General features: G+C 36.2%; 1 protein-coding gene across 6 annotated transcripts in view; it reads right to left on the reverse strand.

The window, feature by feature from the left end:
- The window catches only part of LOC127795430 (uncharacterized), a 109,552-nt gene that overhangs the window by 25,651 nt on the left and 70,516 nt on the right, over window positions 1-13,385 (reverse strand). For 5 of the 6 annotated variants that reach the window (XR_008021797.1, XM_052327089.1, XM_052327090.1 and 2 more), the window contains 3 exons: window positions 11,188-11,343; window positions 4,060-4,140; window positions 2,577-2,615 (listed from right to left, as the gene is read on the reverse strand). Coding sequence is in view for 5 of the 6 variants with exons in the window: in XM_052327089.1 (XP_052183049.1) it covers window positions 2,577-2,615; window positions 4,060-4,140; window positions 11,188-11,343 (276 nt within the window). In the remaining variant the exon portion in view is untranslated. Of the gene's footprint in view, window positions 1-2,576; window positions 2,616-4,059; window positions 4,141-7,225; window positions 7,445-11,187; window positions 11,344-13,385 lie in introns of those variants that run through there. The other variant, XM_052327092.1, reaches the window with a different exon arrangement.

Genomic DNA, 13,385 nt, shown 5'->3' on the forward strand with positions numbered 1-13,385 from the left:
ACTAATATAAGTTTTTTTGGTGACAGGATTAAAGCATTTGTACCATTTTTTATTTGGTGCATAATCCAAAAAGACACATTTTTCAGCTGTGGAATCCAATTTGGAACGAAATATTTGAGGAACATAAACAAAGCAAGTGCATCCAAAAACTTTTAAGGGTAACTCAGAATATATATGGTATAGAGGGAAGAGTTGTTTTAAAGAGTGTAAGGGAGTTTGAAATTATAGAACACGAGTGGGCATACGATTGATGAGATAGGAAGCGATTAAAATTGCATCACCCCAGAGGTATTTAGGGACATTCATAGAAAACATAATGGCCCTAACAACCTTTAGTAGATGTTGACTTTTCCGTTCGGCAATACCATTTTGTTGGGGAGTTTCACGGCAAGTGGATTGATGTAAAATTCCTTTTTTCTTTAAAAAACCCCCCCAAAGATTCATTAAAATATTCAGTGCCATTATCAGATCGAAGAATACAGATTTTTGTGTTAAATTGAGCTTCAATCAGATGGAAAAAATCCTTGAAAGTTCTAGGCACATTTGATTTCTTTGCAAGTAAACCCAACAAACTTGAGTATGATCATAAATAAAAGTAAGAAACCACTTTTTGCCAGATAAAGTGGAGACCTTAGAAGGGCCCCAAACATCACTATGTATCAAATAGAATGGTTTTGAAGGACAATAGGGTTTTGGAAGAAATTTAACACGATGATCTTTAGATAAATGACAACTCTCGCATTGAAACATAGAAGGATCCACTCCTTTAAACAATGTAGAAAATAAATATTTCAAGTAAGGAAAACTAGGATGGCCTAGCCTAAGATACCATTGCATTATTTGATTAGAAACAGAAGTAGAACTAATACCACTCAACCTGTGAGCTTTTTTATTACGCAAGATATCCCCATTCAAATAGTAGAGCACGTTTATTTCTCTAGCACTGCCAATCGTCTTCCCCGAGTTCTGGGCTCGAAAAATGCAATAGGAATAAAAAAATATAACACGACAGTTAAAGTCTTTGGAGAGTTTACTAACAGATAAAAGATTGCAAGCAAGTTTAGGAACATGGAGTACTGATTGAAGATCAATATTGTCAGAGAGTTTAATGAGATCTTTACCTGCAATAGGTGAAAGACTACCATCGGCTATTCTTATTTTTTCACTACCAGAACAAGGAATATACGAGTTGAATAGATGCGATAAACTAGTAATATGATCAGATGCTCCTGTATCAATGATCCATGGAATAGACTGAAAAGAGCTAGAGAGGGCAAAGAAATTTCTACCTGAATAGACCAATGAACAATTGAGTGTACCAAGGATAGGTTAGGCGTTAGTAGTCGCAGAAGTTGATCAAGTTGCTCTTTGTTGAATGGTCCTGCATCAGCTTCATGGGAGTTTCGGGGAACTCAAAATAGATCTTGAGAAGGCTGGGATTGCTGGGTCAGAGTGAATGAAGATGCAGATTCAGTCATGGTGGCTGAAAAATAAACCAGGGCAGTAGAAGTAAGGCGGAGTAGTAGTCGAATCTGCACACAGTGACCGGATCTGGACCCGCTAGCAGTGACCCATGTATTTGGGCGCTTGGATCTGGGTACTCAGGTGTCCAATCTCAACAATAGAAACCAGATTGTATCTGGGTGACAGAAGCAACAAAGAATAGCGACCAAGGGCAGCTCTGATGCGCGAACTGGGGCAGCATGAACGCGACCAAGGACGGCGAATAGGAGCAGCTCTAGTGTGCGATGCAGAGCCAACCTTCGAAACCGTGGATAGGGGCGACCTTCGCAACAGCGGATAAGGGCGACTGATGTAGCGGCACGAATGACAGAGATGCTAGAAGGCCGACCTTTGCGAGAGGCTAGAAGGCTGTGACTGTTCCATAGGTGGGAACCCATTGGAGAACGACGACGACTGTAGAGGCGGCAGCAGTTGGGATGGCCGGATCTTAGAGGCGGCGACCGATGTAAGGGCGGCAACAGCTTGAGGATGCAGTGGTGACAAGCGACCGGTGAAAGGGCGGCGACAGATCTTGGGTATAGCAGAGGGATAGAAGAAATTAGGATTTCATAGTGAATGGTTGTGATTTAATCCCTAAGTCTTGCTTTGATACCATCTAAACAAAGCTGAGAAATATATTTCTCTATTTCTTAAGATTACATCTTAATTCCCCTTTTCTCTTTATAGAGGAAGATAATAATACAAAAGGAAAATAACAAAAAAGGAAAGAAGAATATACACAAAATATACATAGCTTCTAAGATATACAAAGAATATTCTATAAAAGAAATACTTCTATTTCTACACATATCTACATGCCACTTATATTTGACAAGTCCATGGAAACCACTATATTGTTGTAGTAATATTCATATGACAACTGTCACCACTTTCGTGATTTTCTTTTGCTTCTCTGGTTAATTAGTAATTATTCAACATGATCCATATGATGGAGAAACAAATTGGATGGCACAGAAAAGTGCAAAGAACAACAATGATGAAAATTTACTTAATACATTTCTAACTAAAATGAGGAAATTTGAGAGCATAAATAACCAAGGAAGAGTAATTACATTATCTTGAAGCTTTAAACCAGCCTGCCGCTTAAGAACCTATAAATGAATTAGATGCAAGTAAGTTCAAGATTTATAGAGTGAGCAAGCAACATGACTAAGACCTGATGCTTTACACGTTCTGGGAAAAAAGAGCCTGGATATATTTACTGCCTCCTCCCTCACTTGGAATAAGTACAACAGCTAACAGAGTGTAAATTACAATATAACAAGTGCATCATGTATTTTTAATTTTTACAATATGTTAAGCCATCAATAACTTAACCCAAGCCTACGAGAGGGCAGATCCAGTTGAGCACAGATATTATCGTATTCTAAAATCCCAAAATCCTAGGCTGTGTTTGAAACAATGAAAAGGAAAATAAACATAAAATGACATTATTTATATCTAAGTATTCTTTCATATACATGTTAATGAGCCACACTATGAATCTTAGGGATAGAGTGATTGATCAAAGATTAAGAAACCAAGGTGTTCAAAAACAAATTTTGTTTTATGCCGGAGAGGTCAACAATGGAAGTTTTAATTTGTTGAGCTGCCTAATGGAAACATATAGAGGTAAACAGAAGAATTTACATATGATTTTTATAGGTCTTGAAAAAGGTTAGGACAAAGTTCCTAGCAAATTCTTATGCAGAGTTTTAGAGAAGAAAAGAGTTCAAATTGCAAGTTACTAAAGAAAACATGAATCATGGAGAAAAAAACGTGTAAGAACATGAGAAGGAGATACCGAGGCCTTTCCCAATTACCATGGGATTATATCAAGGATCCACATTAATTATATAGGTTTTACAGAAGATGAAGCCATAGATAAAAATGAACAGAAAGCTAGAATTCATATAGTCGATCCCACATAATGGGTTAAAGGCTTGGTATGTTGTTATTCTTTCATATACATAAATAACTCTGTTTTATTTTCCTTTCCATTTTCTTCCACAAATCCAAGTCCCAAACATAAAGCAAAGAATCTTGGATACAAGTCTTTATATTATTTCCACCTCCTTCCAGTACCCAAGTCTACTTAACACTTTTGAATTAATACCAGCATGAAGAAATGCTAATGGCACGATTTAACTTCATACCATGCAATCAGCAACTGTAATTTAGTTTAAAAATAACGCTCACAGCTTGTAAGTAACCCTTAATATGTTCTATGTGGAGCAGTCTTCCTAGTTAATTGAATTGTACACTCAAACCTCTATAAACCAAATTGCTGTGAAAGATAGTTTGATCTGGATGAAAATTTTCTATGTCCTAAATCTAGATCATGGCATCTGGTCGGTTGCCAGTGCATCTCATGTTTAAATATGATGATATCTTAACAGACTGGATAAATCTTCATGCAACTAAATTCATTCCAACTATCTATTATCACTATTTTGATTGGATTCTGTACATTGGGCAATAGTACTCCATAAATTCCAATAATGATAAGCATCCAGAACATGCATAGGCACAAAATCTTCAAAAATATTACTTAACCGAAACAATCATGTCTGCACGACTCGATTGGACCCCATTTACATGTCTTGAAGCTGATAATGAGGCAGGGACACACAGTGCCTACACAGAAATTCAAACAATAGGATATTATCAGCAACACAACCTGCAAAATATTTGGCCAAGAGATACAGAATACTCTGTTCTCTTGAAACACTCCAATATATGGCAACTACCTTCCAAAATCAACAGAACTGAGAAAGGCCAAAAGTACTGTAAAACACTTGATTGACATAAATTAAGACTTAATTGCTTCAAAAGGGCACAATATGCCTGCCAGAACCAAGATCAAAAGACATCACCTAAAACAACATCACATTTGAGTTATCTTATAGTATATGCATAGGACGAAACCAAATTTTGCAACCTAATGTTTTGGTTTCAAGCATTGCTATCAGGTCATGCAAAGGGTTTAGTTTAGCTGCCAAAACAGTTTTCAATTTCTTCCATCATCACAGGTTTGAAGTCCATGGCAAATGGACCCAGGAAAAAGGAAAAAAACTGAGGGAATAATAAAACAGAGGAGCAAAATAACAAATTCATCAGCTGCTTAGTAATAGTTAAGAGTGATACTAGATACAGCAGAATAAGGAAAAAGGGGAAAGTACTTCAGGAATTCTCTTGAGCCAAATGATGAGCCATAAATCAGTGCAAACAACTAATGTATATTAAGTAATAAGACCAATGTTTTAAGGAATTCACATGATAGTAGTAGTATAAAATACTCCATATTAATTGGGATGGAGAAGGTTAGCACTTTTTTCCTGCAGAAATACATGTTTTTCTTTCATGACAAATCACAGAAACTTTTAGCAAACACTGGGAATGAAGAACTCATTTATCTCCAATGAAAAAGCCAAGTAAGATTTGCTTCTAAATTTGCAAAGGTTCCTGAGAGAGAGAGAGAGAGAGAGAGAGAGAGAGAATAAAGGAAGAAGGAAGAAAAGTTTGAAGGGCCTGAATCCATGCATTAAGTTGACTGAACAGATTGTAAAATCTAAGGTAGGACTGCAAGGGAATTGGATCAGACTTGTGTAGTTATGTTGTGAGAAAAACAGCGTTGCCCTAAATGACTGGATAGTGCAAGGTCCTGCAAAGGTACTTATTCAAATGTGACCATCTATGGCTGACAGTACGGCTATGAAACCCTACTTATCTTAAGAGCTCCCACAACTCATAGTAGCGCCAGCTACTCTACAATCTACAAGCGCTTTACAACAGTAACTCCTAGTTAAGGACATAGTATGTGGTATGCGAATGGTAGACATGTCAAACGGGAATGCCAAATTTTAGAGCCAGGCTGTTTGAATTTTTGCAGGCCAGCCCAGAAGGCCTCTCATGGGCTGGCCCGCCAAGCTTCCATTTTATATAACAAAATAAAAAATTACAAAACTTAAAATTTTCAATCTGCAAAATTTAAAATAATACATTAAGATAATGCTATCTACTAAATAATATCTAAGGCTATTTTATCATCTCAAAATATCGAAAATAAAGAGTTACAAAGTATGTACAAATTTTCAGTTTACAAATTACAATATATAAAATTACAAATAAAGCACTAAAACAATCCTTATTTCAAAAAAATTCCTAAATAAATATTTTTGTGAGTGAGTGGGAGAGAAAATGTGGGAGATTAGTCTCTCAATTCTATTATTTATAGGCTAATTACAATAAATGAGTCATAAATAATGGAGCTAATCATGGAGATAATTACAGCTTAAATTATGGAAACTAATTACTCTAATTACCAGTTAACTATATACACATTCTATACATGTCTAAATACGTAGAAGGAAATAAATTTAACACTCCACCTCAAACTGGAGTATATATATCATCTGTGCCCACCTTGTTACAAATGTAATTTATTTGAGAACCCTTAAGTGACTTTGTGAAGGCATTTGTTAGTTGATCATTGGAGTTAACAAACCCAGTGATAATAACACTCTCAGCTAGTTTTTCTTTGATAAAGTGACAATCAATCTTAATATGCTTGGTCCTTTCATAAAATACTAGATTGAGGTGATATGGAGTGCAATGATGATAACACACAAGCTTCATAGGAGATGCTCAACAAAACTGTAGTTCTTGTAAGAGTTGCCAGAGCCATATAAGCTCACACGTTGCATTAGCCATGGTTCAATACTTTGCTTCAGCACTTAAAATTGCTGACACATTCTTTTTTTTGCTTTTCCAAGAAACCAAATTATCTCCAATCAAAACACAATACCCTGAAGTAGATCTCAAATCAAAAGGAGATCTTGTCCAATCATATCATCTAAATACCACCAAATCTCAGAGTGTCCGCTATCCTCATAGAGCAATCCTTTCCTTGGTGCACTCTTGATGCACTTCAAAATAAGGAGAACAACATCCTAGTGAAAGTCAAATGGGGAGTTGAGAAACTGACTGACCACACTCACAATGAAAGAGATGTCAGGTCTCGTTACTATGAGGTAATTAAGCTTTCCCACCAGTCTCTAATATCTCTCAGGGTTTGACAATGGCTCCCCCTGACCTGGTAAGAGTTTGACGTTAGGATCTATTGGACGAGAATGAGGTTTCAAGTGGAAGGAGAAGTCTAAGTTAAAGAGGAGTGTGGAAGCTTTACAAAGAGATTAAATCAAATTATCTTAAGTTATTTAAATTATGTTTTAGTTGTTGTAAATTTGTATTTTATATCTATTTTATCTCCTAAACTTTAGGAGATAGTCGTTCCTAATTTTTAGGAGTAGATTACTCAAAATCCTTTCCTACTTTATAGAAAAAAGATTAAGTTGTAACCTGTATATATTTTAAAAGCTATCTCAATATCAATCTAAACAAGCATTCTCGATTTCCTAAGGTTTGTTTCATGGTATCAGAGTTGCTGGTTCGATCAGAAGTAGTAATGATTTTCTTTCAGTTTTGATCATGATCGAAACAAACCCAAATTGAACCCTAACCGAAGCCCCAACCACCAATTCTCCAAGAACCTTTCCCCCACTTCCGTCTTCATCAAATCTCTCTACAACACCTATTGATAACCACCATCTACAAATTACTTAGCATAAGCTAAATGAGAGTAATTTACAATAAGGGCACTTACCACTGCAACCACGCCCAACACCTCTACCACGACCACCTCCAGGTCCAACCTCAAAGGAAGATCAAAGAGTCTGAGAGGCAAGTATAGATCACTCTCCAACTGAAACTTCAGAAAATGTTTGTGTACTACGAAAGATCTGGGTAAATATCTCTTCCATGATAGGTATAATGGGATTACTCAAGATCTGAGTGGGAACACACTCCATATCGGGCCCAAGGCCTGTAAGGGTAAGCACCATAAACAACTTGTCCCTCTGCTTCTTCTGCTCATTGAGACCTGTTGTAACCGAGAGCATAGTGTTAAAATCTATCACAACAGATTGAATACGACCCAAGTAAGTAGGCACATCTGAGTTTCCCTTCTGAATACAGAACAAACCACTAATGATAGTGTATAAACGCACAATATCATTAGTATATAGCTGTTGAGCATGAGACTAAATATCAAAATAGTTCTCGTAGACACGAAATAAGGGGATTAAATCAACATCTATTGACTGCTACAACAATGTAACCAACTGTGCATTTATGTGACCCATATAGTTATATCTGCTTTAGCAATGTCAAAAAGCCTCGTAGTCAAATGATCACTAACACCATGCCCACAAAACCACATTCGAACAGATGTTGATCAAGACATATAATTCTTACCATTTAATTTGTTAGTGGTAATGGCTATAATACCAGATAAAGACGGAACAAGAACGGTCACAGGTATAGTCACAGTCGAAGAGGAACTCACCACTCCAGGATTTGAAGAGTCCATAGCGGAAAACCCAAGCCCAACCAGATAGATAGATCATAAGCTACTGCAAACTAGATCTGAAACTACAAAACCTAGATCTAAAACCAGAAAGTTGTTGCAAATCAGATTTGAAATTGCAAAACCCATATTTGAAACCAAAGAGTTGCTACAAACCATATCTGAAACTGCAAAACCCAAATCTGAAATCAAAGAGTTGCTGCAAACCAAAGAGATCTGAGATAGACTGAGGTGGCTAACGGTGACGATGACAGAAGATCGGTGACTGACGATGGCTATGGAGGCGAGATCTAAAACTGTGATAGAAGGTGGCGGCGACAATGGTAGATAGGCGATGCAATAGCGACGACAGATGGAACCAGCCATGAGATTTGAGAAACGGCCGCAATGCAGGACATCTGAGAAACCGACAACAGACGAAGTGACTGGTGGTGGCGGCATCGATTGGCGGCAGTGACGGCGACTGTATCTAGGGTTGGGTTAGGGATCTTGGGTTGGCTCTAATACCATGTTGTATTTTGAGAGAAAAAAAGTATTCTGTATATTTTATTCACAATATATATATATATATACCAATGTACAAGGTACAAGCATAAGACAACATATCTTCTTAATATATATGTACGACACTATCTAGGATATATAAAATATATGTACAACACTAGTTCTAACAAGTGTGATAGGGGAGCTATTGCAAAAAAAAAAAGTTGGAGGTGGATTTATGACTAGGTGATAGCCAAAAATGAGAGTATGAGTGACAGCTACTTCAGCTGAAGCAGATGCTGGTAGTTTCTTCAGGAAAATACCACCAAACAAGGGCTAAGTGGAAGCAATTGGGGCAGCCACACGCTCAGCTGCTTCCTTGGCCAATAAATAGGTCAAACCTCCTCCATTTCAGGCACAAATCAAATTAGGGTGATAAGTTCTCTACAAGAAAAGAGTCCTAGAGGAAGAAAGTTGAAGGAAGGAAATTCTGCTGAAAAAGTGAGGAAGAAGCTGAAGAAATAAGGCAGTTCCTGAAAAAAGATGAGAGAAGTTTGAAGAAACTGAGGGCTAGCTTGTGGTGAGTGCACGGTTATGCTTATTTTATGCTGGTATTATGACTGATTTTTACAGCGCCTAATGCAGAAAATAATATCTTGTATTTAAGAAATGTGTGCAAAATGTACGCATGTTGCATGAAAGTATGAGTCAAGCATGTGTTAACAATTAAGGTTCAAGCTATAAATGTTCTGTAATGACCCTTGTGCAATTGTTGTTAATATTTGGCTAAGGGTGGAGCCTTCAGATCGTTGAATGATGCCAAGGGAAAAAGGGTGGACTTGAACCTAGGAGTGGATGAAGGGAAAAGGTCATGGTTAGTGGCTACCTTCATGGATTATGCGGCTGACAAGCATGATGTGTGATTGCATCGCCATGACATGACTTATTAAGAATTTATGTTCTCATGCATTGCATTTAACATTCAGGACCAGCTTGGGTGAGAAAAGGTTTGGAAGGTTGCATAAAATCATGTATGTATTTTTAAAGTGTGTCAATAGTACATTGGTGTATTAGAGCCACACGTGATATATATGTATTTTTAAAATTGGTTTGACGGCCCAAGCATTGATTTCGATGCTTTTATGAAGAACAGCCCTCCTAGAGTCTTTTTTAGTAACAATAATTAGTCTTTTTCTCTAATCTTATTATTAATAGTTTTAGATTTTATTTAGTTTCCTAATAGAAAAAGGAAGGATTTCAATTTTGTTCAGTTTCCTAATAGCAAAAAGGAAATATTTCCATTTTGTTTAGTTTCCTAATAGGAACAGATTTCCTGATACTAGCAAAAATAGGGTTACTAGAACTCTAATACCATTGTAATCTCTCTTTCCCAATAGTGAATGAATGAATTTCAGTTTTTTCTAAGCATTGATGCTTTTTTTGAATTGTGTGATGCAATTCTAACCCTAGGTGTGATGACCTATGGAACTCTAGGTGCAATGCCTAGAAAATATATCTTCCTTATTTGAACTTTCAATTTGAAATTCTTTTTTTCGTAACCCTACTTCAAGCCCTATTCTCATCCCTCAAATCTCATTTTTTGAGCCATATCTTGCCACTAAATTGCCTACCAACCTGTTACATACCTAAACCCTAGCTTTTCAAACAATTTTCTCAAGCATTATATAACCCCCATAAGCCTCTGATCAGTTGGTATTAGTAGGATCCCAAATCTGTCCTACATCATGAGGGTATTATGATAAATTCAACTAGGCATTACCTTACTTTTTATGTTATGATGAGAGAAAAGTGAAAAAACATGATAACAAAGACTAGAACTGAGACTAAAATGCGAAATGATGGCCTAACCACATGTCAAGGGTATCAAAGAGACATCTATCTAGTCATGGGAAGAGTCCCTTGCGGCTCCAAGGAATGGGATCATGAGATGACACCTGTCTGAGGGCGGAGAGCAACAAAATATAATTTTTCCCAAGGTCCTACACATGGTGTTTGTTTGAACATTACTCATTTTTTTCAAGATCTCAAAGTTAAGGTGCTGTTCTCTTTGTTATTTTCAGCTCGTTTTCAATTTTTCAAAACAGTAAAAATATGTTTACTTTTATATTTTCAAAAACGCATTTTCGAAAATAAGAAAAAAATTTATAAAGAAAACTCAAAATAACAAAAAGTCGTTTTGGCTATTTTTATTACAATGTTCAAAATTTCCAAAACATAGAAAACACTACAAACAAAAAAAATGCGTTTTTAGCAATCTCAAAAGACAAAACTGAAAATGAATTTAAAATTCAAAACTAAAAACTAAAACACGGAAAGAACAACCCCTACTTATTTGATCATTATTAAAAGAATACATGTTTGAGAGTATTTTAGAATTATTATGTATATTATCTGATTATCTTTTTTCATGTTGCAGATGTTTATTAATTTTTGTCAATTTAGTACCTTACTTCACTCATGCGAGCGCTTCTATGGGCACCTAGCACCTCGGGCAATATAATGTCATAGTGCCTTAAGGGCACCTTTCACGTCTAACTACCTTGATTGTCGTACTCGTGAATATGCATAAGTTCATTATCTATGGAGGTCAAAAAGAAAACTAAAACCTACATACACAATTAATAGTGCATAAACTTGTTAATTTTATATGACAGCATCAAAATCTCAACACGTATATGCAATCAGTTTTTAAGATTTCGTAAGAGAGGGTCAGACAAAAAAAAAGGTGTAAAGAAAGACATTGATATTACTACCTGAATTTCAATAAGAAAACTTCGAGATCCATCCATAATCACAGCAATAGCTAGTCCTGCTAAAAACTCTGAATCTGATTGCTGTTCAGTTAAAAACATTTCACTAGGGTTTGACACAGCTTGCAATCCCGCTTGTGACATTTCAAATACTCCAAGCTGAGAGGAAATGATTCCATTATCAAAAACCAACAAAAAATGCCCAAAAATGGAAAGAAAAGATCAAGAAGAAAGCAAAAACCAGTTATACGTTAATATGGTATTTAAGTAGTTCAAGGAGAAGATTATTAATGAATCAACAATCACATTATCCCTGACTAGGGATAATCAACCTATATATATACATAACAATAAAGGGTATATATGTACATTTAAAATGGAGTAATTCCCAAATATAAAGACTCCTAAATTCTCTTAACAAGAAGCAAACATAGAAGTATAATTGTAAACTGATACTCTTTTAATATAAATACAACAGTGGCATAACCTTCTAAAGTTGAAAGTGTTCTTACTATTTACAACTAATTCCAAGCCCAAATAAAGGATGGTTATCTTGCATAGCCAACAACCAACATAACAGACTTGCCAAATCAAAACATCATAATTCTAGACAAATTAGAAAACCATGGAGGCATAACCTTTTAGAAAAGCATTGCATTGATTGAGTGTAGTTGAAACTGAGCTAGGGCCACTGCATCGGCTGTCACACCCCGTCTTTTGTACAAATTTTGGGATAATTTAATAAATGAAAGGAAGTTCATTCTTCCTTGTAAGAACCAAATTTGGGATTGTGATATCTCGTGGTTTACAATGGAAATTTGTAAAGTTAAATGATCGATAAGTAGGAAAAGTACCAAAAGAGTTGTAGGGATCACCTTGGACCCTAGAGTCACATGCAAAAATAGGGTGAAGCCAAGGAACTTGCAATAAGTCCAACAGTGTAATTGGACTCTGAAATGGGAACCAGAACTAAAAAACAAGAAGTTCAAACTTGACAAATGAATATTCGAAATGGTGTCGAGAAAATCAATGGAACCCTGAAAGGGGCCCGTTTAGTGCAAGGAGTAATCCTAAGGAGGTTTTTGGGTGACTCGAAGGTCCGGTAAGTGCACAGGGATGCGATATGAGCCTATGGAGTAAGACCAACAAAATAATTGCTAACAAAATTACTTAGTGACCCTAAGAGAGATGACTTGGATATCGTTCACTGAAGGTGGTTAAGCAAGATACAAGTGGTCAATTACTTAGTGACCCTAAGATATCCTGTGATCCTAGTGATGTTTAGGATCAAAATTAATAGAAAATTAATGAAGTGACTATACTTTATGTTTATTAGTGCTTAGTTGGCATGTATGCTTATGGAAAATCTATGTTTGATCTTTGCAATTGGAATTAGAATTTAAAAAAAAAAGAAAAGAAAGATAAAAATAGGTGTATTGCTTCAACCATGCATGCGTTGGGAAATGAGAGATTTAAGTGTTAGGTTTCAATTAGTGGGTTACCATGGAGTTGACAAGGCAAGGTGGCAATTTAGCATGTAATAATGATAAAAAAAAAATCAGCATGCCATGCAGTATCATTTGGGAAAATTGAGAATAATGGTGGATTTTGACAGTTCTCAGGTTAAAGGTGGCATCACTTAGATGCTAGGTGTCTTCACCAAATTAAAGGGTGCTTTAGGATTGATGTGGTGTCAATCAATTAACAATATCTAACTAAGAGATTTTGAGGTGGCCAATTTCTCTAAAAACCTGATGAGGCAACAATAAAATCGAAAGGAATATAAATAGAGAAAGTTGTAGGCTTTGAGAGGGGTTTCGGCAGTTGCAGCTACAGAGAGTTAGAAATAGAAGAGAGTGATAGGAGGAGAAGAGATAAAGCCAAGAAGAGTTTGGGCAACATTCAGCCCATTTGCTCCAATGCTTGGCTAGAAGTTAGAAGAAAAAGGGGAAGATTTTGCTTGAAGTTTTTCAAGTGTTCTTGAGAAGGAAATCAAAAGAGTTCAAAGATTAAGGCTAAGGCTCCACCATATAAGCTTACTCAAGCAAGATTGAAGTAGAAACATGAAGTAAAGCTTGGAGAAAATTTGTGGAACCTCTCAGCTAGCCCCAATCAAAACATAAATGGGTATAATTTGAGGTCGATCTCCTTTCTTGAGTTTTTGTTTCCCAAAGGTTAAATCTAACCTCCTAGAACCTTGA

Source organism: Diospyros lotus, chromosome 2, assembly GCF_014633365.1.
Source record: "Diospyros lotus cultivar Yz01 chromosome 2, ASM1463336v1, whole genome shotgun sequence".
NCBI classification, from domain to species: Eukaryota; Viridiplantae; Streptophyta; class Magnoliopsida; order Ericales; family Ebenaceae; genus Diospyros; species Diospyros lotus.